Source organism: Nannobrachium achirus, assembly GCF_963921795.1.
Source record: "Nannobrachium achirus genome assembly, contig: SCAFFOLD_292, whole genome shotgun sequence".
Classification (NCBI taxonomy): domain Eukaryota; kingdom Metazoa; phylum Chordata; class Actinopteri; order Myctophiformes; family Myctophidae; genus Nannobrachium; species Nannobrachium achirus.
In genome coordinates, this window is record NW_027664932.1 from 25,001 (window position 1) to 50,000 (window position 25,000).

Consider the following 25,000-nt stretch of genomic DNA (forward strand, 5'->3'; position numbering starts at 1 on the left):
GGCCTCAATCGGTGACCGGCCGGTCCTAAAGTAATTTCCGGTTTTCCGCCGATCAAAAACAGTACGCAACATGTGGCTCAACGCGCGCTGACCATGCCTCGTCCAAATTTCGCTGCGCAGTTTGTAGACAGTGTACGGTAACCACCGTAACAGCTCGCTTGGGCCGCTGTGACGGTGGTTACCGTACACTGTCTACAAACTGCGCAGCGAAATTTGGACCCGGCTCATTTCACGTTCCGTTTGGCAAGTCGGATGACTTTTGGCATTGAACTTACCGAGGCGCGTGCGTGTGCGTTGTCCTCGCGAACATCGCGTGGATGACGGCCGCACATGAGATCTTTAGCGTGGAAGTTTAATCCAAACAGTAAATGAAGCCCAATTAAGCTAATGGTGGCTGCCTGGTAGCCTTTGGTTCCTGTTTACAGTTAAGAGTCGCATCTGAATGACGAAACGAGCCGCTGAGCTTGATGGGAAATGTAGTGTTTTTTATTCCCCAGCAGTATGCTGTGTGGACTGTTCTGATACACATTATGAGGAGCTGATTTTCAGTATGAATTGGTTAATGCAATACAATACAGCAGAATGTTATCTCTGCATGAGCTTTCTATGATGCTTTTCCAATAAAAACGTTTTTCTTTATAAATAACCTAATATATAATATATAATATTTATATATTTTTTTCCAAAAATGATGTAAAGAGTCAGAGTCGTACTATATTCGGGCTAATACGGTATTCCAGTGTTTAACTGGGGTACTACGAGTACCCCTGGTGATACCCAGAGGTACTGCATGGGATACTGAAGAAATTACATGGTAGAATACCAGCCAACTGAGATGTTTTTTTTAATTTTGTTGATCAGTTGATGATGATTGGTTGTTGATTACTAGTTATTGACATGAAAACTGACTGAATCTTATTGTCAGTGTTGAAAATAAATCTGCTCAGGATGCACTGTTTGAAACTCACTCCATTTCTTATTTGTGATGTTATATTGTTGAACAGGGGTGTTATGCATACATAGTTGTGGTTTTAATTGCAGTTATATAAGCAAAATGTTGTCTGGGAAAGGGAGTACTTGGATAAAAAAATCATGGAAAGGGTACTCAAGCCAAAAAATATATGGTGTATTGTATAATTATTGTTCTTTCTTAGATAGAAAATCGGTATCGGAAAAATCGGTATCGGTAGATCAGAATTTAATAAAACCGGAAATCGGAATCGGCCAAGAATTTTGCAATCGGTCCATCTCTACTCTATAGCAATGATTACTGTCACAATATAGAGCTGTTTAACACTGTTACTGAACACTCTATAGCAATGATTACTGTCACAATATAGAGCTATTTAACACTGTTACTGAACACTATAGCAATGATTACTGTCACAATATAGAGCTATTTAACACTGTTACTGAACACTATAGCAATGATTACTGTCACAATATAGAGCTATTTAACACTGTTACTGAACACTATAGCAATGATTACTGTCACAATATAGAGCTATTTAACACTGTTACTGAACACTATAGCAATGATTACTGTCACAATATAGAGCTATTTAACACTGTTACTGAACACTATAGCAATGATTACTGTCACAATATAGAGCTATTTAACACTGTTACTGAACACTCTATAGCAATGATTACTGTCACAATATAGAGCTATTTAACACTGTTACTGAACACTTGGAGCTATTTAACACTGTTACTGAACACTATAGCAATGATTACTGTCACAATATAGAGCTATTTAACACTGTTACTGAACACTATAGCAATGATTACTGTCACAATATAGAGCTATTTAACATTTATTTTAACCAAAGTGAACCACTTACGCTGCCTTTTAAGCACTTCTTCAACTGTCATCTTAAACATTAATTGAAAAGGAGTAAAAAAATCCTGATCTACAAGCTCCCAATGTATTGACGCGTTGTGAGCTTGTAGTTCTGATATTTTTGATGTCATTGTGGTACCGAGGGTGTTTTTAACGTTAAATGTCTTCCTCGTTCAGGCGATGTCGTCGACATTTAGAATCCCCAAGAAGAAGCAGGGGGCGGAGTCAGAGAACGACAGGGTGGTGATGCAATCTCCTTTGTCCCGCCTCCAGGACTCCACCCCGGCTGCCACGGTAACCTGCTTAACACTTTCACTGCCAGCTGTTTTTTAACATTTAGGCCTAGAGTTATTGAACGCTTTAACCAGTGAAAAATAGCAGATATACAAGCTCACAGCGCGGCACCAAGTGCCGCACTGCGAGCTTGTAGATCTGCTATTTTTTTTAAAAGTCGTGAAAATGTGTGCAAATCTTTGAATATATGTATTTTCAAAGCGAACGTTTGTAACTCAAATTTTGCTTCTTGGTGGTCCCTGGAACTAAACATTTTGAGATGGGGGTTTGTGGCCTCCCCTTCTCCGCAGCCTCCACTGGCTCCCGGTTGCGGCCCGCACTGAATACAAAACACTGATGCTGACCTTCAAAGCAGCCAAAGGTATGGCTCCTCCATACCTCCAGAAACTGATCAACCCCTACACCCCCACCCGGTCACTTAGATCAGCCAACACAGGGATGCTGACAGAACCCTCGCTAAAAACTCCAGGGCAAAAATCCACTCGTCCGAGACAGTTTGCCCTCCTGGCCCCCAAGTTGTGGAATAAACTCCCTGTCGCACTTAGAACAACGGACTCACTCGCTAGCTTTCGCCGTGGACTGAAGACTCACCTTTTCAGACTCCACCTAAACCCTTAGCACTACAGAAAAATCAATGAATACATGAAGCTAGTTAGCATTTGTTTTGTTTTTTATGTTTTTTAGAACTTTGATTATATGGTGTTTTTCTAGATAGATATCCTTTTGCATTTGTTATATTGTTGATGATGTACTGACATATTATCTTGTTTATTATTGTGATGTTATCTGCTGATTGTAAGTCGCTTTGGATTAAAAGCGTCTGCTAAATGCCTAAACTGTAAACTGTAAACTGGCCAAATAAATATAATTTTGGGGGTCCTTCACATGAAAAGGTTTGAGAACCGCTGACATAGTAGTCTCTCAAGAACAGACTAACTGTGCTCCAGTTAAGTGAAAAGGACCTTTTCTTTGACGATGGCTGGCCAGATTGCTGACATAGAAAAAAACCTCAAAAGACACTTATAGAATCGGGTCAAAATTCTAATTTTCATGATTTTTCAAAAATAGCAGATATACAAGCTTGCAGTGCGGCACCGAGTGCCGCGCTGTGAGCTTGTATATCTGCTATTTTTCAATAGTTAAAGCATAAAATAATAATACACAATAATGTGTACCCGTTCTGAATGGCCTACAGATTAATATGCTATATGATCTTGGCTTCACATCTCATTAAACCAAATCCAACGTACAACCTTTGTTTTCTTAATGTTATGTTATGATGGCGCAAGGAAGGGTGACTTGCCTCTGTTGCTTTGACCACCACAGTGATGCCACTAACCTGACTGTGCCAGATGATGGCAGCAGAGCGTATGCCTGGCTGCATACCGCTCTGCTTACTAGCATCTGGGACTGCTCCGCCAGACTCGATGTAAGGGGCGGGCCATTTTTTCAAATTCTTTAGCAGGTGGATCCCCATCCAGTCTCTCTATCACAGTCTGGGAGTGCCAACTCCAACCACTCATATTGGCCTGTCTGCATCCACGTGGTCTGCAATCAAACTCTATTGGCTCAGAGCCCGCCTGTAGCTGCCGCTGATTGGTCCGGCCTGGGGCTTTACGAGTGTTATCAACTCTCACGAGAGATCTCAGATGGTAAAGTAGGGCGGTAGCCTACGCACTACTGCCACCATCTGGCAAGTCAGGTTATGATGCCACCACATCCATTAGAGGCATAATTTGTGAAAAAGAATTGCAGATCTACAAGCTTGCGACGCGTTGTGAGCTTGAAGATCGGCTATTTTTAGGTAGAGAGTGAAAAAAAAAACTCTTGCCCCAGCAGAGTGCTCAGAGTACTGCTTTTTAGGCCAGTCAGTCTGAGCCCAGGTTTGACCCAAAATAAATTGCACCAGTATAGTCAGAGGCCTTAGGGTTTTTTTTTTCGTGCTAATCAGTCTCAAAGCGCCACATTTTGTATCCTCAGATGTTATGCTCCAATGATTTAGCTGGGGCGCCCGAGTCGGCGACCTTCGGGGTCGCCACAGCGGTTAAATCAAGTTGGGCTCCCATCGACTTTCTATACAGGAGGAAAATACCCAGAAAAACATCTGCTTTAAGTAGGATGTGAGGGGTCTAACTAGGGGTTTGTCATGATGCTGAATCCATTGCAAGCATTTGTTTTGCCCCAGAAAACACCCACAAAACTATGAAAAGTGATCACTTTTCATCACTAAACCATCGTTTGCTGAAACCATCTGCTAGCAGACTAGCTCTGGTCCATTCTAGAGATGGAACGATTGAGAAATTCTTGGCCGATACTGATCCACCGGTTTTATGAAGGTCTGACCTGCCAAAACCCGGTTTTTCCGATACCGATTTCTTTAGCTAAGAACTAGAAAATAGGGTTGCTCCAATACCCTTTTTTTCAGGCCAAGTAGGCCTACAAGACATACTTCAATTTGACTACTAAAGCCAAATCAATCACAATAGTACAATATCCAAAATCACAGACAATATCCAGTCTAATATATCCGTCATGCTTTTTTTCCCCTTCTTTTTGGAGACGACATTGAAACAGGATTATGGAATATATCCTCCTTACATTGCAAAGGTAATCAGCACCATCTGTATTCTGTAGGCTGCCACTAAGTAGACTGGCTGCTACTAATGGCTGCTAATGTTTACTTTAGTCACAGGACCAGTCAGAGCATCATGCTGTGCAGTGCTATAGACACAATCGGCATAAAACCGGTATTTATGTCAGTGACCTGCCGGTCACCGATTCGGCCGGTTTGATATCATACCTGCCGATTTTTTATATTGGCCGATTCCGATTTCCATCCCTAGAGAGGTGGATTTACCACCGACTGAACATGCTCAGTTTTCCATCCACAGGTTCCGAAAGCTGTGTCGACCATAGACATAGAAAGGTAGACGCCTCCTTCGGCTAGGGGGCGTATGCATTGATTAACCAAGGGAATCTTCGTCGCTTCCGTGTTCATTGCTTCCGCGTGCGTCACACATACGGAAGTCGGTAAGCCAATCAGAGGCAGGTGGAGGCGGGTCTTTACGTATGCAGCCTGTAAGGCAGGCTAGAGCAGGGAGAGAGAGGTAGGGAGCGAGAGAGAGAAGAGATCCTCGTTCGAGGATTTTTTCTTTTTTCTGTTTCACTCATCCTGAGCAGCGCAACATCGGAACTGGCTCTGTTGAATTGAATTGTGGTCCTTGGATAAGTCACGGAAAAGACACGCTGTGATTGGCCAGTAGTCACTTTGACTGACAGCGTTCCCTTAGTTTTTTCAGGAAGTCCGGTCTAGAACTTTTGCACGTTGCTCCAATTAACTGTAGAGGAGAACGAGGCATCTAGCTCTTTATATCTGTGGTGTCGACGGCAAGCTCCTCTTGCCGTCAAGCTCCCGATGGCTTCCTGTCGGCAACAACGCTTTCTGACGGCGATTGGTGGGAGATTCTGTGTGGTGAAGACCTGCCTTTAGGGTCATCCAAAACACGTTCCCATTATAATCATCACTCATCACTAAACCATAGTTTTGCGGGTCTGTTTTTAGCCTGAGGAATGTTTTTTCCTTACACAGAAGATAATTATTGTTTTCAATCATATTAATAATGAAATGTTTGTTTGTTTGTTTGTTCCAAACAGAATGGTGTGGGGGGCGTGGCCAATGGAGAAAAGGGCGTGGCCAACGCAACCAGGGTGCATGCTGGGAATGCACTGACGTCCAGGGATGCCACACAACGGTACGTAGTAACCATGACAACACAATAATGTGTGTGTGTGTGTGGGGGGGGTCCCCACATAATGTTGGGGGGTCCCCCCACATAATGTTGGGGGGTCCCCCCACATAATGTTGGGGGGTCCCCAGATGACTAACTTAATGTGCAACATTGTTTTCTCTCTCAACTGTAAACAAACCAACATAAAGTTTAAGTGTGCGATTTTTAATACCTCTAAAATGACAAATTAAACATTCGTCTAATTGTCAAATATTAGAGACAGAAATTGTGAAAATAGCAGATCTACATGCTCACAACGCCTCGCAACTATTTTCACAACAGAACCGTGTACAAAATGTAATGCCTCAACTCTTAGTGCTTGTCAGTAGAGCTGTGCACTGTCCTCACGATTCGATGTGATTACGATTCACCAGGTAACGATTTGATTGACCAAAAAGGGACGACGCACACATAATACTGACGATTAGACGATGATGTAATAATTGTGACATCATCATTCCAGGCGTCCGTTCGACCTGAGGGCGTACGTCCGCAAGCAGCTGAAACTGGACCAGCCAATGAGAGCGGGGCCCGCCCCGGACCAGCCAATGAGAGCGGGGCCCGCCCCGGACCAGCCAATGAGAGCGGGGCCCGCCCCGGACCAGCCAATGAGAGCGGGGCCCGCCCCGGACCAGCCAATGAGAGCGGGGCCCGCCCCGGACCAGCCAATGAGAGCGGGGCCCGCCCCGGCAGCAGCCAACGGAAGAAGCGGGCGGGACGGCGGCCAATCGGGGGGCACAAGTGCAGGGACGCGGCCCGCTGCCACCAACGGGTCTGTTCTGTTTACTGTCATACCATATATGGGCATAACGATATAGAGCAGTGAAGTCAATGATGTCACTCGCTCATCCCCCGGTTCATGGAAGTAATTTCTCTATGGAGAATAACATTGAGGGCGGCTTGCACCAAGAGGGATTAAATAAATCTTAGTTTAGGGTTAATCATGGTTTTGTTGATCTATGATTTATTTTAAATCGAGGTGTGTTGCACCACTTAAATGTAAGCATTGCTTAACAAATCTGTGATTAAACCCTTAACCTGTGATTAAAACTATAACCTGCGATTAATTCATGGGTTAAATGTCCTCCAGCTTGGATTTGCGATGTAAACACACTGGAATAAACTATTCTCTTGAGCCTAATATCATTATCGTTACTTTTATATTTACTTCGGGGAGAATGTGGGCAGGCCTATCACCTTCTATGTTAAGAAGAGTGCCTGTAGCCAAAAAATATTTAATTTTATAACGCTCCGTCATACTACGGTGACGCTCGCTACAGCGCGGTGCGGCGCGGCGATGCGCGGCTATCTAGGAACTAGGAAGCAAATAAATACACCACAGTTTGTTAGTTTTGTCAATTATGAAGCGATTTCGAAAATTAAAACGTCTGCATATTGGTTGGGAAGTCCACTTCCATGACAACTGACTGTATTATGTCCCAGTAGTGTAAATATTGAAGTGTTCACTATTTTAAATACAAGGATGTATTGAAGACAACAATATGATGAGATTTTTTTTTCAACTGTGAAACGCTGTCCGCAGCTTCAGCTTGCAGTTGCAAGCCTGTAGGGCTTGCTGTGAGGCTTCCCTCACAGGAGGGGGACCCCCATTCATGTCAATGGCATGTTTGCATTTAAACCACCTCTACAGCAAGTTTAAAATTAATCCCTTATTGATGTTTAAATCAAAGTTTAAAGTAGTGGTGCAAGAGGATTAACATTAATCCAGGTTTAGAATGAAAAGTAAAACCAAGATTAAAAGGATGGTTTAAAACTAAACCTGATTAATGAAAACTAGGTTTAAGGTTTGGTGCAAGCTGATTAAAAGATAAACCTTGATTTAAACCAGTTTAAGGCTTAAACTGTGTTGGTGCAAGCCGCCCGCAAGTCATCTTAAATCCTCTCATATAAGCATTGTGGTCCAAAAATAAACAAACGGTCTCCTCGATATTGTCGGCGAGGAGGCTCTGTGTGGTTTATGATAGTCAGTCACTCATATTTGACATAGTGTCTGTTTCTGGTGAAAATGTAACTAATTCGGCGACAGTAAAATTAGTGTTTTCTCACCATCAGTTGATTGTTCATATCCATATGAGTCAAACCGCTGAGATCATTTTTGTTTATAATTGGAACACAGTTCTTATATGACGCCATATGAAAAAGGTCTATGGGAAACCAGGTAGGATGGGTAAATGACATCACACTTCACTGCTTTATACCAAACGGGCACTCCAACCATATATGGGCATAAAGATCTACCCAACGGGCACTCCAACCATATATGGGCATAAAGATCTACCCAACGGGCACTCCACCATATACTGTATGGGCACAAAGATATACCCAATATACCGGTACCACTTAAACCCTCTATAATTGGTAAAAAGGTACTTATAATATAGGTACAGTATTTTCTGGACTATAAGGCGCACCTGACTATAAGGCGCACTGTCAATGAATGGTCTATTTTCAAACTGTTTTCATATATAAGGCGCACCTGACTATAAGGCGCACATAATAGACGCTACCGTTGCGTTATGCATCCAACAGATGGAGCTGTGCTAAAGGGAATGTCAATGTCAATGAATGATCCATATATAAGGCGCACTGGACTATAAGGCGCACTGTAGTTTTTTGAGAAAATTAAAGGCTTTTAAGTGCGCCTTATAGTCCGGAAAATACGGTACTTGATAGAGCCGCGACACGTTGTGAGCTTGTAGACACGTTGTGAGCTTGTAGACACGTTGTGAGCTTGTAGATCAGACACGTTGTGAGCTTGTAGATTAGACACGTTGTGAGCTTGTAGATCAGACACGTTGTGAGCTTGTAGATCAGACACGTTGTGAGCTTGTAGATCAGACACGTTGTGAGCTTGTAGATCAGACACGTTGTGAGCTTGTAGATCAGACACGTTGTGAGCTTGTAGACACGTTGTGAGCTTGTAGACACGTTGTGAGCTTGTAGATCAGACACGTTGTGAGCTTGTAGATCAGACACGTTGTGAGCTTGTAGATCAGACACGTTGTGAGCTTGTAGATCAGACACGTTGTGAGCTTGTAGATCAGACACGTTGTGAGCTTGTAGATCAGACACGTTGTGAGCTTGTAGACACGTTGTGAGCTTGTAGATCAGACACGTTGTGAGCTTGTAGATCAGACACGTTGTGAGCTTGTAGATCAGACACGTTGTGAGCTTGTAGACACGTTGTGAGCTTGTAGATCAGACACGTTGTGAGCTTGTAGATCAGACACGTTGTGAGCTTGTAGACACGTTGTGAGCTTGTAGATCAGACACGTTGTGAGCTTGTAGATCTGACACGTTGTGAGCTTGTAGATCTGACACGTTGTGAGCTTGTAGATCAGACACGTTGTGAGCTTGTAGATCAGACACGTTGTGAGCTTGTAGATCAGACACGTTGTGAGCTTGTAGACACGTTGTGAGCTTGTAGACACGTTGTGAGCTTGTAGATCAGACACGTTGTGAGCTTGTAGATCAGACACGTTGTGAGCTTGTAGATCAGACACGTTGTGAGCTTGTAGATCAGACACGTTGTGAGCTTGTAGATCAGACACGTTGTGAGCTTGTAGATCAGACACGTTGTGAGCTTGTAGACACGTTGTGAGCTTGTAGATCAGACACGTTGTGAGCTTGTAGATCAGACACGTTGTGAGCTTGTAGATCAGACACGTTGTGAGCTTGTAGACACGTTGTGAGCTTGTAGATCAGACACGTTGTGAGCTTGTAGATCAGACACGTTGTGAGCTTGTAGATCAGACACGTTGTGAGCTTGTAGACACGTTGTGAGCTTGTAGATCAGACACGTTGTGAGCTTGTAGATCAGACACGTTGTGAGCTTGTAGACACGTTGTGAGCTTGTAGATCAGACACGTTGTGAGCTTGTAGATCTGACACGTTGTGAGCTTGTAGATCTGACACGTTGTGAGCTTGTAGATCTGACACGTTGTGAGCTTGTAGATCTGACACGTTGTGAGCTTGTAGATCAGACACGTTGTGAGCTTGTAGACACGTTGTGAGCTTGTAGATCAGACACGTTGTGAGCTTGTAGATCAGACACGTTGTGAGCTTGTAGATCAGACACGTTGTGAGCTTGTAGATCAGACACGTTGTGAGCTTGTAGATCAGACACGTTGTGAGCTTGTAGATCAGACACGTTGTGAGCTTGTAGACACGTTGTGAGCTTGTAGATCAGACACGTTGTGAGCTTGTAGATCAGACACGTTGTGAGCTTGTAGACACGTTGTGAGCTTGTAGATCTGACACGTTGTGAGCTTGTAGATCTGACACGTTGTGAGCTTGTAGATCAGACACGTTGTGAGCTTGTAGACACGTTGTGAGCTTGTAGATCAGACACGTTGTGAGCTTGTAGATCAGACACGTTGTGAGCTTGTAGATCAGACACGTTGTGAGCTTGTAGATCAGACACGTTGTGAGCTTGTAGATCAGACACGTTGTGAGCTTGTAGACACGTTGTGAGCTTGTAGATCAGACACGTTGTGAGCTTGTAGATCAGACACGTTGTGAGCTTGTAGATCAGACACGTTGTGAGCTTGTAGATCAGACACGTTGTGAGCTTGTAGATCAGACACGTTGTGAGCTTGTAGATCAGACACGTTGTGAGCTTGTAGATCAGACACGTTGTGAGCTTGTAGATCAGACACGTTGTGAGCTTGTAGATCAGCTAATGTTTGGCCAATGTTCCACACCCGTTATAATGGATTTTATTAATATTGTAAATCGCAATTTCTTTTGTCACAATAATCTTCTGTCATAATATCTTTCATATCGTGACGTCCCATACTTGATTACAATCTAAAATATGAAACCTTGACATATGGTGGGCAACTTTGATGATGGAGAGGGCCACTACATTTTCACACTCACTCCAGAGGGCCACAATGCATAAGCAAAAATAGCTGAAAACGCGTCGCAAGGCTTGTAGAGCTTGTAGATTGGCTATTTTTACTATTTTTGAATTGGAATCCCGAAAAGTGATTTTTTTCTTCTTTTGTTTTAAAATTTCAAATGCATTTATCTGTTCTAATGTGAACTTTATGAACTTAAATACAAATACATTGGACATCAAAAATACAAAAACATTTTAATACTAGTCATTTAGCTTCTAATGCAGACTGAAGTAATTAAAGCCGGTAATTTTTTCCATGTTTGGAATTGTAACAGCTGAAACCAATAACATATCAGTATTCCAATATCAACCTGTGGGCCGCATTAAGTGAAGGTGGGGGCCGCATGTGGCCCCCGGGCCACCAGTTGCCCATGTATGCACTATAATAGAGGGTATGCACGTCCACTCGGACCCGCCCCCCTAATCTAGACTGAGTGGCAAAACATTGAGCAGCTTGGAGCGTTGGAGTTTGGAAGTGCTCGTTGCAAATCACTCAACGGTCCTGCATACCACCTGTTTCTAAATGTCACATAATGCAGGAGGCAGCAGGATGTTGTGTTGTTGAAAACGAGTGCTTCCAAACTCTGACACTTGACACCTGCACAGAATGTCTTGACAGAAAGTAGCTCATAACATGCCTATGGTGGATTTTTATGAAACAAAAACTTTGCAGATAGAAAGTGGATAATTCAAGCTTTCAGTACAGCCGCAATGTTGGTGAGTTAACTTTGTTTAATGCAATAAGATAAGACTTTTCTGTTTGGATGTATGGGCTGTCAATGGCAGGAATTAGTTTTTTACCACTCAGTAGGCGTTCCCACATAACTTCCAGCAACAGTGATGTCACGCGCATACCCTCTATATTCTGTTGTAAATGCTACTGCACACTGACCCTGTGGTTGTTCATTCTGGCCACCAGATGGCGCCCAAAGAGAGCGTCTGACCGTCTGCTGCCTGCAGAAGACAGGCATTCAACAGAGGGGAGAAGAGGTAGGCTTGATTTGAGTTGGTTTAAAATCGAAATGCTCCGTTTTTGAACAAAATGCCTCAAATCATCAACGCAGCTTGCGGTTACCATGAAATTTGCCACACGTATTCCCACTAGGTCAAGGAACAAATGCTACCCTTTTCACATTAGCCTGTTATAGCGCCACCAGCAGGTAGACTATTAGCAGAACACATTTTTGGAACACAATGCCTCAAATCATGCATGCAGCGTCCGACTGCCATGACAGGTCTAAGATTGGTGAAGAACACATGGCACCCTTTTTACACTGGCCTATTATACATTATACATTGATTGATTGATTGAAGAATTTATTAGAAGTTTGCAATAGAAAAAAGTACAGTTTCATGACAGTACAAATCACTGGTACAAGGTCAACTAAAAGGAGATCCTAGAAAGCCGAGGCTTATTTCCACAGGAACCACACTTTAAGTATCTCATATAACATTGAAAGACAGACGGATAGAACATAGTACTTTATCTAGGATAATATCAGTTTCAAAAGCATAACATCAAATACAAAAGGCAGAATACAAAGAAAAAAAGGGGGGGGGAGCATGGGGGCTTAGTCTATTTACAAGTCACGGGTAGCTGCTGTCTGAAGGTGACTTTTCATACCAATTTTGAAGGAGGCTAGGGATTTGCTCTCCTTTAGGGCTTGTGGAAGGGCGTTCCACATGTTGATGGTATAGCAGGAGAACGAGTTAGCGCCTTGTTTAGTGTTAAATCTACGCTGATGATGATTAGTGGAGCTGCCTCTGGTGTTATGATCGTGAACATCCTTGACCTTTAAGAAGTAGTTTGTCAGGTACATGGGAATCTTGGAGGTGTAGTGTATCTTGTACACCAGGCCCATTGCAAGATGCTGTACTCTGTCAGCTACTTTGAGCCACCCCACGCTTTCGTGGTGATGCTCGGTAAGGTGGGTCAGAGGAGGGAGACCAAGCACAACCCTAATTAGTTTGTTTTGGGCTGTTTGGAGCTTTAGCTTTAAGGCAGCTGGGGCGTCGCGATACCAGACAAGGACTCCGTAATCAATGAGGGGCCCAATAAGAGCACCTCCTAGTGTCTTTCGGGATTTAATATTGATCAGTGGGGCAACTCTTTGCAAGAAGCGAATTCGTTGATTGACTTTATTGATTACCTTGGTGGTCATTTTTTCACTGGATAGGTTAGCCTCCAGGATGCAACCCAGGTAGCAGATGTGTTTTTTTCTTTCTATCACAGTGTCACCTACTTTAATTGTGAAGTTCTCAACTAGGCTAAGTTTCTTTTATATAATTTCTTTATTGCTTTTGACACAAGTACATTTGTTATTAAAATTCTCACAAGATGTCAAAAGCTTTTTTTGTTTGTTTTTTTCTCCCCTGTGTGCACTTACAGTACACCACTGACAATACAACATGTAGCATACATACAACATACATTCCATCATACATAATACAAGTATGGTCAGTATCATTTCTCTCTTATTTTCCCTTATTATACCTCCTGGCACTCCTCAGTGGAACAGTTATGGCATATACAGACCAAAGAAAACAAAAACAAAAAAGTAAAAAAATCAATAAAGGACTAGGTTGACCAGCTCAAACAGTATACATACATACATTCATATAGCTTAGATTTAGATCCTATCATCATGTCGGAGCGGCCAGCTGTAGTGTCTTTAATTTGTTTATATGTTCAATCATAGAGCCCCATGCGCGATCAAATTTCCCTGGTGACCCCCTCAGGTTAAACTTGATCTTCTCCAGGTTAAGGTACATCATGAGGTCTTTAAACCATACAGATGCTTTGGGGGCCAGGGTTGATTTCCACTCTAATAAAATCCTTCTTCTTGCTAGTAGAACTGCAAATGCAAGACACCCCTTAATTCCCCTCCCAATAAGTTGATGATCTACTAAGACCCCAAACAGCGCCATCTCCGCACACGGTGAAAGCTCCACATTCCAAGCTTCTGACAAATGTTTAAAAATGTCAGCCCAATAGCTTTGTAGACGAGGACATGACCAAAACATATGTGTCATGTTCGCTGGGGACATATGACATCTATTGCATGAGTCTGTGACACTGGGATATATTTTAGAAAGTTTAGCGTTAGTAAAGTAGATACGATGCACAACTTTAAATTGTATTAAGTTCAACCTGGCACAAGATGTGCTGTCATTCACTCTCTTTATAGCCTCCTCCCAGATTACCTCATCTATAACCTCTCCCAGTTCGTGTTCCCAATCTTTTTTGATTTTTTCCAAAGAGATTTCTGTATGTTTAGAGATTAGACTGTAAATCTTTGAGATTAGACCTTTCCCGGTCTTGGGAATGTCCAACACCTTGTCAATTAAAGAATTAGAGATAGAATTTGGAAATAAAGGGTTATTCATTTTGACAAAATTTCGAACCTGGAAGTAACGGTACAGATGAGATCTTGGAAGGTTAAACTTTTCGCACAATTCACTAAAGCTACAGAATATGTTGTCTATATAAAGATCCCTTAACTTAACTAGACCTGCTCTCTGCCACACAGAATAGGCTGCGTCATTATAGGGGGGAGGAAAGAGGTGATTGTTCTGAATAGGGCTATGATTAGACATTCCTGTGAGTCCTAAAGTAACTCTAAATTGAGACCAAATTCTCAGAGTGGAGATGACAATTGGATTAACTGAGAATTGTTTAGGATGAATTGGCAGTTTGGATGAAAGTAGTGCTAAGAGTGACGTAGTTGAACATGAGTTGGCTTCAAGTTTACACCAATCCAATGTAGGTTCCTGTGTCCAAAGTATCATTTTGTGTATATTGGCTGCCCAATAATAATTTCTGAAGTTAGGCAAAGCTAGTCCACCTTCAGAGCTATGCCTCTGTAGGAACTCCTTCCTTATTCTGGGGGGTTTTCCTTTCCATAGGAATGCAGAGATTAGTTTATCTACCGTTACAAAAAAGGATTTGGGCAAGAAGACTGGTAGGCTTTGGAAAAGATACAGAAAGCGCGGTAGCACATTCATTTTAATGCAGTTTACTCTCCCCGCAAGGGTTATATGTAAGCTATTCCACCGTTCCAGGTCTATCTTAAGCTTGTCCATTAAAGGAGGGAAGTTATTTTTGTAGAGATCCGATAGAGTTCTACTGATATTCACACCTAAATATTTGAAATCGTTTTTAGACATTTTAAAAGGTAGAGACGTTTCTGGAATTTGGAGAGCCAAATTATTTATTGGAAAGCATTCACTCTTTGAGAGGTTCAGTTTATAGCCGGAGAAAGATCCGAATCTGTTCAATAGTTCTACTGTCTGAGGAATAACCGTTAACGGGTCCGAAATAAATAATAATAAGTCATCTGCATACAAGGACAGAGTGTGTTCCGAGCCTCCTCTATGAATTCCTTGGGTGAACCTGGCAGATTTGAGTGCCATTGATAGTGTTTCCACCGCCGCGGCAAAAAGCATAGGAGATAGATTGCAGCCCTGGCGTGTACCTCTACTGAGTGTGAAGAATCGTGAGCTCGTACCGTTAGTGTTCACTGATGCCTTGGGAGATGAATATAAAAGCTTTATCCAGGATATGAACTTAGGGCCTATACAATACCTTTTAAGGGTCTCAAATAAGTACCCCCATTCCAGCCTATCAAAGGCTTTCTCCGCATCCAGAGAGACGACCACTTCTGGTGTCTCAGTGGATGCTGGAGAGAGAATAATGTTAAGTAAGCGACGAATATTGGAGAAGGAGTGGCGGTTCTTCATGAACCCAGTTTGATCTGCCGATATAATATTTGGCATGACAGGGTCAAAGCGCAGTGCTAAAGTTTTAGCTAAGATTTTATAATCTGCATTCAAGAGGGATATAGGACGGTATGAACTGCACTCAGTGTGGTCCTTACCTTGCTTAGGCAATAATATTATTGAAGCTTCCGTAAGAGTCTGAGGTAGGGCTCCCCGGTCCAGAGAGTCATTAAACATTTTTAACAAAAGAGGGGCCAATTTATCAATGAATTTCTTAAAAAACTCTATCGGATACCCATCTGGGCCTGGGGCTTTCCCGTTTTGTATTAGTTTAATTGAATCTACGATTTCCCTTATGTTTAATGGTAGGTCCAGCTCTTCTGCTTGAGCAGATGTTACAGATGGAAATTCCAAGCTGTCTAGAAACCTTATCATGTCCGAATCATCGGTTGGGGATTGAGAGGTGTACAACTTTGAATAATATGCTTTAAAAGTATCATTAATAGTTGCCGGGCATACAGCTAGGTCACCCGATGAGGTCCTTATTTGCTTAATCTCCTGAGAAGATGATTGACTCTTAATTTGGTGTGCCAAAATACAGCCTGCCTTCTCACCATGCTCATAAAAGTGTCCACGCTGTCTTAACATTAATTTTTCAATCTCTGTAGTTGAGAGTAAATTATAATTCATCTGGAGAGTGTGCCTATCTTTATCTAATTCGGGGGACATTGACGTTGACATTTTGCCATCTAGCTTCTGTATATTTTCCAAAAGTTGTTCCTGTTTTGCCCTTTTCGTCTTATTTTGCCTAACAGAGTAGGCTATGATCTCCCCTCGAACAACCACCTTTAGTGTTTCCCAGAGAAGGGATGGGGATATATCTTCTGTGTTGTTATTAATGAGAAAGTCGTCAATTACTTTAGATATAGTGTCACAGAACCCATCGTCACTTAAAAGTGCACAATTCAACCTCCAAGGAGGCCGAGATTTCTGCGGGAGAGTTAGTGAAAGGTCTAGTAATAAAGGTGCGTGATCGGAGATCACTATAGCTGAATATTCAACCTTATCTATAGCAGGAAGGAAATAATTATCAATGTAAAAATAATCAATTCTTGAAAATGATTTATGAACATTAGAGTAAAAACTGAACTGTTTTTCATTGGGATGAAGAAAGCGCCATGGGTCTGAGCATCCTACTTGATTCATAAATGATGACATTGCTTTTGCCATTTTAGAAGGTGTTTCCCGTTTTGGGTGTGATTTATCCATTAATGGAGATATTGCGCAATTAAGATCTGAACCTAAGATCAGGCGGTGCGAATTTAAATCTGGCAGGACTGAGATTACTCTTCCAATAAATGCTTCATCATCCCAGTTTGGAGCGTACAGATTAGCTAGGACTACCGCCATACCATTAAGCAAGCCTGAAACAATGACGAAGCGGCCATTAGGGTCCGCTATAACTTTAGTGGGGTGAAATTGTACTTTTTTGTGTATTAAAATTGCTGTTCCCCTTGCTCTACTACTGAAGTTAGAGTGAAAGGTTTGGCCGACCCATGGCGCTTTTAACCTGTGATGGTCCTTATTAATAAGGTGGGTCTCTTGTAAAAAGGCAATTTCAGTTTTAAAGTGTTTTAAATGAGAAAAAACTCTGCCCCTCTTAACTGGGCTATTTATCCCTTTAACATTCCAGGAGACAAATCTTAACCCTCCATTTTTTATTGCATTAGCCATAATCAATTATTGGAGTCATTACCATAATGGGAGACAAAGTACCATATATAGTGCCAAAATATCTTTTTGACAGCTGTATGAGGAGGAGGACAAGGGATAAAGAGAGAAATAAAAATACAAAAATAACAACTGAGACAACCACGCACACACACACACACACACACACACAACCCCCCCCCCCCCCCCCCCCAGCAATCCCCACCACTTGAGAAAAAAAAAAAAAAACACTCCCAACCTTTCCTAAGCTTGTCTCAAAAAATAGAGCAAGCAGCAGGACTCCAAAAAAAACTAAAAAACCTATTGTTTCTATGTGGCATATAGCCTACCCAACAAATTGCACCAACAACCGTGCATATTAAATAGTCATTCCTTTCTCTAATATGATCCAATAACTTTTGACCTTATTTAGGTCAATGTCCACTGGTCTACTAATTGAGTCCTCAAAAACCGATCAAACAGATTACCGTATTTCCCTTATAACTTATTGTCCCTTATTGTCCCTTTCATCTCCTCCCAGCCCCCCCCCCCCCACACATTCTCCCCCCTCCCTAATTATCTTAATTAATGTTAGTTAGAAGAAAAAATAATACAAAAATAAACAAATAAACTGTAAATGAACAAAGACCTATATATAAAAAGAGAGAGAGTAATACAAAAATAAACAAATAAACTGTAAATGAACAGAGAGCTATTAAAAAAAAGAGAGAGAGGGAGAGAGAGAGAGAGAGATAGAAGAGAAAAAGTGACCGCAACCAAACAAAAACAAAAGTCTCAGTCGTGCCTTACGGCCTGGTGGAGACAAACAATGTTATACGGCAGACTGCTACATCATGTTCATTCTACACCTTGGCTTTAACGTAGCTCACGACAACAGTGTAGTCTTACTTGCAATTTTGGTCCTTTTGGGCTTCCATACCTGCTGTTGTACACGAGCTAGTCAGCTGTTCCTTGTTTTCATCCGGGAGGAGGAACGTAGAGGGAGAAAAAAAAAGGAAAACAAAGAGACTCCAAAACAAAAACATTGAATGGACATCATTTCTCCTCCGACGCTGCGGTTTCCTCAGTGGCGACCGGGATGGCTTCGGCGATGTTATTAAAGTATTCTTCAGCATCATGTGGCTTTGCGAAGAGATGTATTTTGCCATCATGCAAGACTCTCAGTTGGCACGGGTTGTGTTGAAATCCATGGAAAGCTCCGATGTCGACAAACCGCTGTGTGATTGAGTTAAACCCCCGTCGGATTCGGGCGGTCTCGGCCGAGATGTCCTGCTTGAACGCCAGCTTAGCCCCGTCGTGTGTGATGTCCATCTGCTGTGACTTTCGGTAGACCATCTCCTTGTCCTGAAACTTCAAGAATCGTATGAGGACTGCTCGGTTCTGTTCAGGTTTCCCTGTTGCCATCGTGCGATGAACACGCTCCAGGACAAATGACTCGTCGGGACCCAGGCCCATCAACTAGGCTAAGTTTCTGACTAGATCCAAAGAGGATACATTCAGTTTTGCCTAGGTGAATTGAGAGTCTGTTGTCATTGAGCCAGGTGCAGATCTTGTTAAGTTCACAGTTAACACCTTCTAAGCCTGGCCGTACTCCCTCGGACTTCCTACTGGGTCCCATCAGCCACGCCGTCTATTCCCGGACTTTTGATATAAATTATAATAAAAAAAAAAAAAACATCGGAAATTCTTCTCTGTGTCTTTTTGGAGCGATCTGAAAGGGTTAATATGCTCTGACAGTCATTTTCTGGTGCTGGGTGTGATACTCCTAATATCCAGCAGGCCACGCCGTTGACTCACATTCTGGATGGATGGCTGGCCAGGAGGAGCCTCATCCTCTCCCCAGTGTTGAAACTCAGCAAGAAGCTCAAACAAGATGGCTGGTCTTTGTCTCTGTTCGTGGATCGCGGTTTCAATCACGTTCGGGCGCCGCTTCTCTATCGCTCCTTTCCCTGCTTCGCCGCACGTAAACGAATGGAATTGATCTCCCCTCCGCCTCGCCAAAGTAAGATCGCCGACCTCTGCAGGATGAATATGTACGCTGTGTCGAGCACTCCAGTACGTGTTGTTATCATGTGGGCTTTGTTTTTTTAAAACATGTTTGTAAATAAATGGCTTATTTCTTCGGCGCTACCTCTGTTCAGAGGGTTCTGCCGCGGCTTGCAACGTGTTAAGGGCCTTTTCAACCTGCAAAATGTCTCTGCCTGAGACTAGGAGAGCCGAGTCATCCGCGAACAGAAACAGATTGCAGTCACAAGCAGATGACATGTCGTTTACGTATATTAAGAACAACAGTGGTCCTAGTATACTCCCTTGAGGTACTCCACAGTTTACTGGGAGGGGGGGGGACAGGGTTCCGTTGACTTCCACCATCTGTTCCCTCCCCACCAAGTAAGAGTGCATCCATCTCACTGCTGTGCTATCAAGACCAATAGCTTTGAGTTTTTCGATCAGAATAGAATGATCGACGGTGTCAAATGCCTTCTGGAGGTCCAGCATGACCATGCCACAATATTTGCCATCGTGAATTTCACGTTTGATGTAATCATTCAAATAGATGAGGCATGTATCTGTGGAATGGGACTCTCTGAAGCCAGACTGGAACTCGTAGATCAGTTTATTCTCTTCAAGATATCTAGCCACCTGTTCATAGACAATTTTTTCCATTACCTTAGAGATGGAACTAAGGATTGAGATTGGCCTGTAGTTGCCAGGGTCAAGTTTACTGCCTTTTTTGTGCAGGGGGGTTACCTTGGCTAATTTGAAGTCCTGGGGGACATAACCCTGCTTGATAGATAGATTAATAATATGGGTAATGATTGGGGCAATGGTGGCAGCTGAGTCTATGAGAAATTTGGGGGCAATTTTATCATGGCCAGCGGCCTTGAATTGAGGTAGGGTGCGCAGTTTTTTAAACACTTCATCAGTTGACACCGTGGCAAGTTTAAAGTTGTCTTTGCATACCCCAAGGTTCCTGTAGAATTTCAAGATGTGCCTAACACCAAACAGCCCAGATGGAGCGGGCAGTTTATTGACCAGATTTTTGGCCATGGAGGTGAAGTAGATGTTGAGATTTTTGGCTACATCAAGACTATCCGTGAGGAGGGTTATGGGAGTTTGGATGGATATGTTGCTGGCTATGGATCTGAGTTTAGCACCACAGCCTAGCTGGGTTTTAAATAGCTTCCATAGGTCTCGTGGTTTGTGGATGTTTTCCTCAACTTTCTCATCCAAGTAGTTTTTTTTGGCAGAAAGGATTAAGGAGGTTGTCCGATTTCTCAGTTTATTAGCCTCTAAACTGACTATTTCTAATTTGGCTTTAAGGTGTTTATTGGGGCCTTTTTTGAGTTTGTGATTATATTTGCGTTTCTCAGAGTATTTTTTGTCTCTGAGTTTCATTGATTCACAGATTTCCGAATTCCACCATGGCTGTGAGCGGGCTTTAACCCTGACCCTACGCAAAGGAGCCACTTCGTCTAGGGTAGTGTTGAAAATGGATTTAAAGCCTAGCCAGGCTTCATCGACCTGAGTGCTAGCTAGTACTGGGGACCAGTCAGATTTCTCCAGTTTGTGGTTAAAGGCTTCGCTAGAGTAGGTTTTGAGGTTTCTAGCTTCAACTGTTTTGTGGCCGTCAGCTTTGGACTTATGTATTTTGCGGGTGCAGTAAATGATATCATGGTCGCTTAGACCACCACATTCAATAGTCCCACTCGCGGAGACTTTAGATTTGTCTGTGGTTACAATGAGATCTATGGTGGTTTGAGAGTTATCTGTAACCCTAGTTGGCTTGGTGATGAGCTGAGTGAAACCCTGTTGATTACATAGCTTATTGAACTTTTTGAATAGAGGAGCTTCTTTACGAAGCATGTCTGTGTTCCAATCGCCAATAATGTATTTTTCAACATTGTCCACCGGTGCAAGGCTCTCCTCCAGTAACTCATAGAAATCATTTTGGTCGGGCGGTCTATAGATGGCACCGATTAGTATGTTTCTAGCTTTCTTAAGAATCACTTCCACCCATACAGTTTCTAAAGAGCTGTGTTGTAGGTCAGGGCGGGGGATATACTTAATACAGTTATGAACATACATGCATACACCACCACCAAATCTGTTTCTATCATTTCGGATGACCGAGTAGTTGTCAATTTCGATCTGAGAGTCAGTGATAGAGTCATCAAGTTTGGTCTCTGAGAAGGTTAGAAAATGGACCTTACCTTCGTGAACCATATGCTTGATTTGTTCAAATTTAGCAAACAAACTGTTAATGTTTAAGTGCATAATATGAATACCTCTTTTCACAAAGCGGCTGGCAAAGTCCATGGCGAGGTCTATGGAAGTGTTCGCAACGGCGTCGGTGGGGGAGGGGGGGTTGGTTGCAGTCTCTGGGGGCTTCAGAGGGGGACAAAGGGACAAAGGGGTCTCCATGAAAAGTTGGGGGATGGGGTGGTGAGGGCCCGTGGTCACCGATTTAACCCAGGTTGAAAACAGCGCTCTGGCCTTCTCCGTTAGCCAGCGTGGAGCAGAGTTAATGTAGACTCTGTTCTGGGGTGCTGGGTCCATGAGGGGGTCCACCGGGTCCATGAAGGGGTCCGCCGGGTGCGTCTGCAGGTCGAGTGGGTCGGTGGGGCCGCCGGGGTCCGGTGTTGTGTGACTTGCGTTGATGATGCTGGTCTCGTGCTGAGCTAGTCATGCGGGGGCGATCGCCGAGGGTTCACCGGGGGTCCGTGAGCCAGGGGGTCCTTCGACGATCCGTGAGTCCGCGGAGGCGACTGCCGTGTGATCGTCGGAGGTCGGCTGGTCAGGACATCTGGAGTAGCCCGTTGTTAGTCCCTCAGGATTCATCAGTGAGGAGCTAGCTAAGTTAGCATCGTTAGCTTCGCTGATCACAGACAAAGAAGGATCTGCCGTCGTCAATCCAGCTGCAGTAGCGAGAGCAGCTAGTCTTCGGGTCATCTGTCGGGTAGCTACAGGACCCGGATTCAATTCTATATCTCCTGATTGCAGTAATAATAAGAAGATCAAAGATCGACTCATACAACCATTCAGGGGTTTGTCCCTTTTGTTCCGGTTAGCAGCCAGCAAAGATTGAATAACATGAGATCCAAAGCTCGGGTGCTTAGCTACCGTTTTGGCAAGAAGATATAACTCACTGTGTTTTTCGTCCGTTTTGTCCATTTCCCATAAAAGATTCTCGTATTCCATTGGTGTTAGGATCTGTGGTGATTTATAGCATAAATCCGTGATCCATAGTAGAAATAGGAGAAAATGTGGGATGAACCAAGCCTTTGGTGTTTTGGTTCCGGAGCGTGAGCGAAAAACACGTCCTGCCATGGTGATGTCCGGAAGCGAATACACTACAATATCAGTCTAATGTCTAAAATGTTTAGCAAGACAGTCTGGATAAATGGTGTTATACTCTTGTCATTTCAGTGGTCATATCTGGTGAGCAGGCCACTGAAGACTCACCGGAGAGGACGTCCAACACCACGGTACAGCCTAGCGCACGCACGCACGCACGCACGCACACACGCACGCACGCACGCACACACACCCCTAGCACAGTGGTTCTCAACCTTTTCAGGCCGCAACCCCCAAAATAATGCTCGGGGGGGCATCTTTACTAAGATGCCCCAACCACCTAAGCTGACTCATTTCCAAGTGTAGGACATACTTTTAGGGCCTACCTAATAAACTCCTTGATGCAGAGTAGTTTTGCTTTTGAAAAAATCGTTTGGCATAGAGCGTCGCAGCTGAAGTGGTTTCCTGGTGTCACTTAATATTCACCATTCATTTTCGCCATAGACTTTTACAAACATATTTGTAACAATTATGTTAAGCCCCGAACCAAGCCATCCAGGATGGCAGTGAATCATGACCATACAACCGTTCTTTTCATAGAAACAAAGGTTGTAAGGTCATGATTCACCTCCATCCTGGATGGCTTGGTTCGAGGCTTAACATAATTGTTATAAATATGTTTGTAAAAGTCTATGGCGAAAATGAATGGGGAATATTAAGCGGCACCAGGAAACCACTTCCACTGCGACGCTCTATATGGTATATCTTTTAGTCCAACAGTTACAGTTACAGTTTACAGTTTAGGCATTTAGCAGACGCTTTTAATCCAAAGCGATTTACAATAAGCAGATAAAACATCACAATAATAAACAAGGTTAAATGTCAGTACATCAACAGCAATATAACAAAAGCAAATGGATATCTATCTAGAAAAAACACAATATAATCAAAGTTCTAAAAACCTAAAAACAAAAACAAATGCTAACTAGCTTCATGTATGGTCATTGAGTGTTTCAGTAGTGCTATGGGTTTAGGTGGAGTCTGAAAAGGTGAGTCTTCAGTCCACGGCGAAAGCTAGCGAGTGAGTCCGTTGTTCTAAGTGCGACAGGGAGTTTATTCCAATGCTTGGGGGCCAGGAGGGCAAACTGTCTCGGACGAGTGGATTTTTGCCCTGGAGTTTTTAGCGAGGGCAACTCGTAGTGACTGGCAAGACTACACTAGGCTACTGGAGCATTTTAAAAGGGATTGGGGAAACAAACGGAGGGAACCAAATCAAAGCGACGCCGCTTCTTCTAGTGGTTTCCGTGCTTTAGGTGGAAACCAAACGGCCTGTTGTGAACGAACACCAGGCTTTCCCCCAGAAAGCCTGGTGAGGCGAGGTTGGGGAGACACTAGTCTGGCGTAGCCAGACAACTATTCCACAATCTCTGAATGCTATATAGAGTCTGGAACAGCAGCTCCCTAACGGCGAGTAATGGAAACGAGCATTACCGTTCAAGAAAATATATTTTAAAATGTCATTTCTGCTAAGCACCAAGCTAAACATGCTTATATGATTTGTATTTATATAATGATAAATGTGTGTGATGTGAGACTGAAACGGAAGTGACGAGGAGGCTTCACTTCCGCTTCATCTCGCACTCATCGTTTCTATTTCCCTTTACCAGACTGTATGCCGGGAGCATTTGACCAAATCGCGGAGGCAACAGTCTGGCCACGCGAGACCAGGGAGACACTAGCATGTTGTCCCTTTGAAGAGCGGTATGTTCTGGATCGGGGGTCAGCAACCCGCGGCTCTAGAGCCGCGTGCAGCTCTTTAGCGCCACCCTAGTGGCTCCCTGGAGCTTTTTCAAAAATGTATTAAGGGAAAAATATATATATTTATTTGTTTTAATATGGTTATTGTAGGAGGACAGACATGACACAAACATTCTTAACGCTTTCCAATGCTGTAAAAATGTATAGAATAAATATTATGTATTTGTAGCCTACTTAGTCATTTTGACAGTAGGCTAATATAGCTATAGACTTTTAATATATTGTCACTGTCAGGCAGAAACCTTGTATCTCCAAGTTTCATTTTTTTTTTTTTTTTCGCAAAGTAAAGCCCTGCTTCATCATACAAGACTGACGCACAAAAGTAGTGAAAACAGCCGATCTACAAGCACACAACGCCTCGCACCGCGAGGCGTTGTGTGCTTGTAGATCGGCTGTTTTCACTAGTTTAGTTCATTTTGTAAATGATAAATACAAAACAAAGTTTTGGACATACAAGGTTTCCACCCAACGACGACGACGATATATAAGGCTTTTATATTGTTTTGCGGCTCCAGACCCTAACCCTAACCCTGGTTTTTAGTTTCTTTGATCCAATGTGGCTATTTTCAACATTTTGGGTTGCCGACC

General features: G+C 43.1%; 1 protein-coding gene across 1 annotated transcript in view; it reads left to right on the forward strand.

The window, feature by feature from the left end:
• LOC308280642 (uncharacterized protein) overlaps positions 1–16,240 on the forward strand; it is a gene marked incomplete at its 3' end in the record, with an annotated part of 19,005 nt that extends 2,765 nt beyond the window's left edge. The window contains exons 2-5 of the mRNA XM_080754970.1: positions 2,021–2,137; positions 5,792–5,889; positions 6,389–6,697; positions 16,237–16,240. Coding sequence (XP_080611096.1) covers positions 2,024–2,137; positions 5,792–5,889; positions 6,389–6,697; positions 16,237–16,240 — 525 coding nt within the window. The 5' untranslated portion in view covers positions 2,021–2,023. The remainder of the gene's footprint in view (positions 1–2,020; positions 2,138–5,791; positions 5,890–6,388; positions 6,698–16,236) is intronic.
• Positions 16,241–25,000: the final 8,760 nt, after the last annotated feature.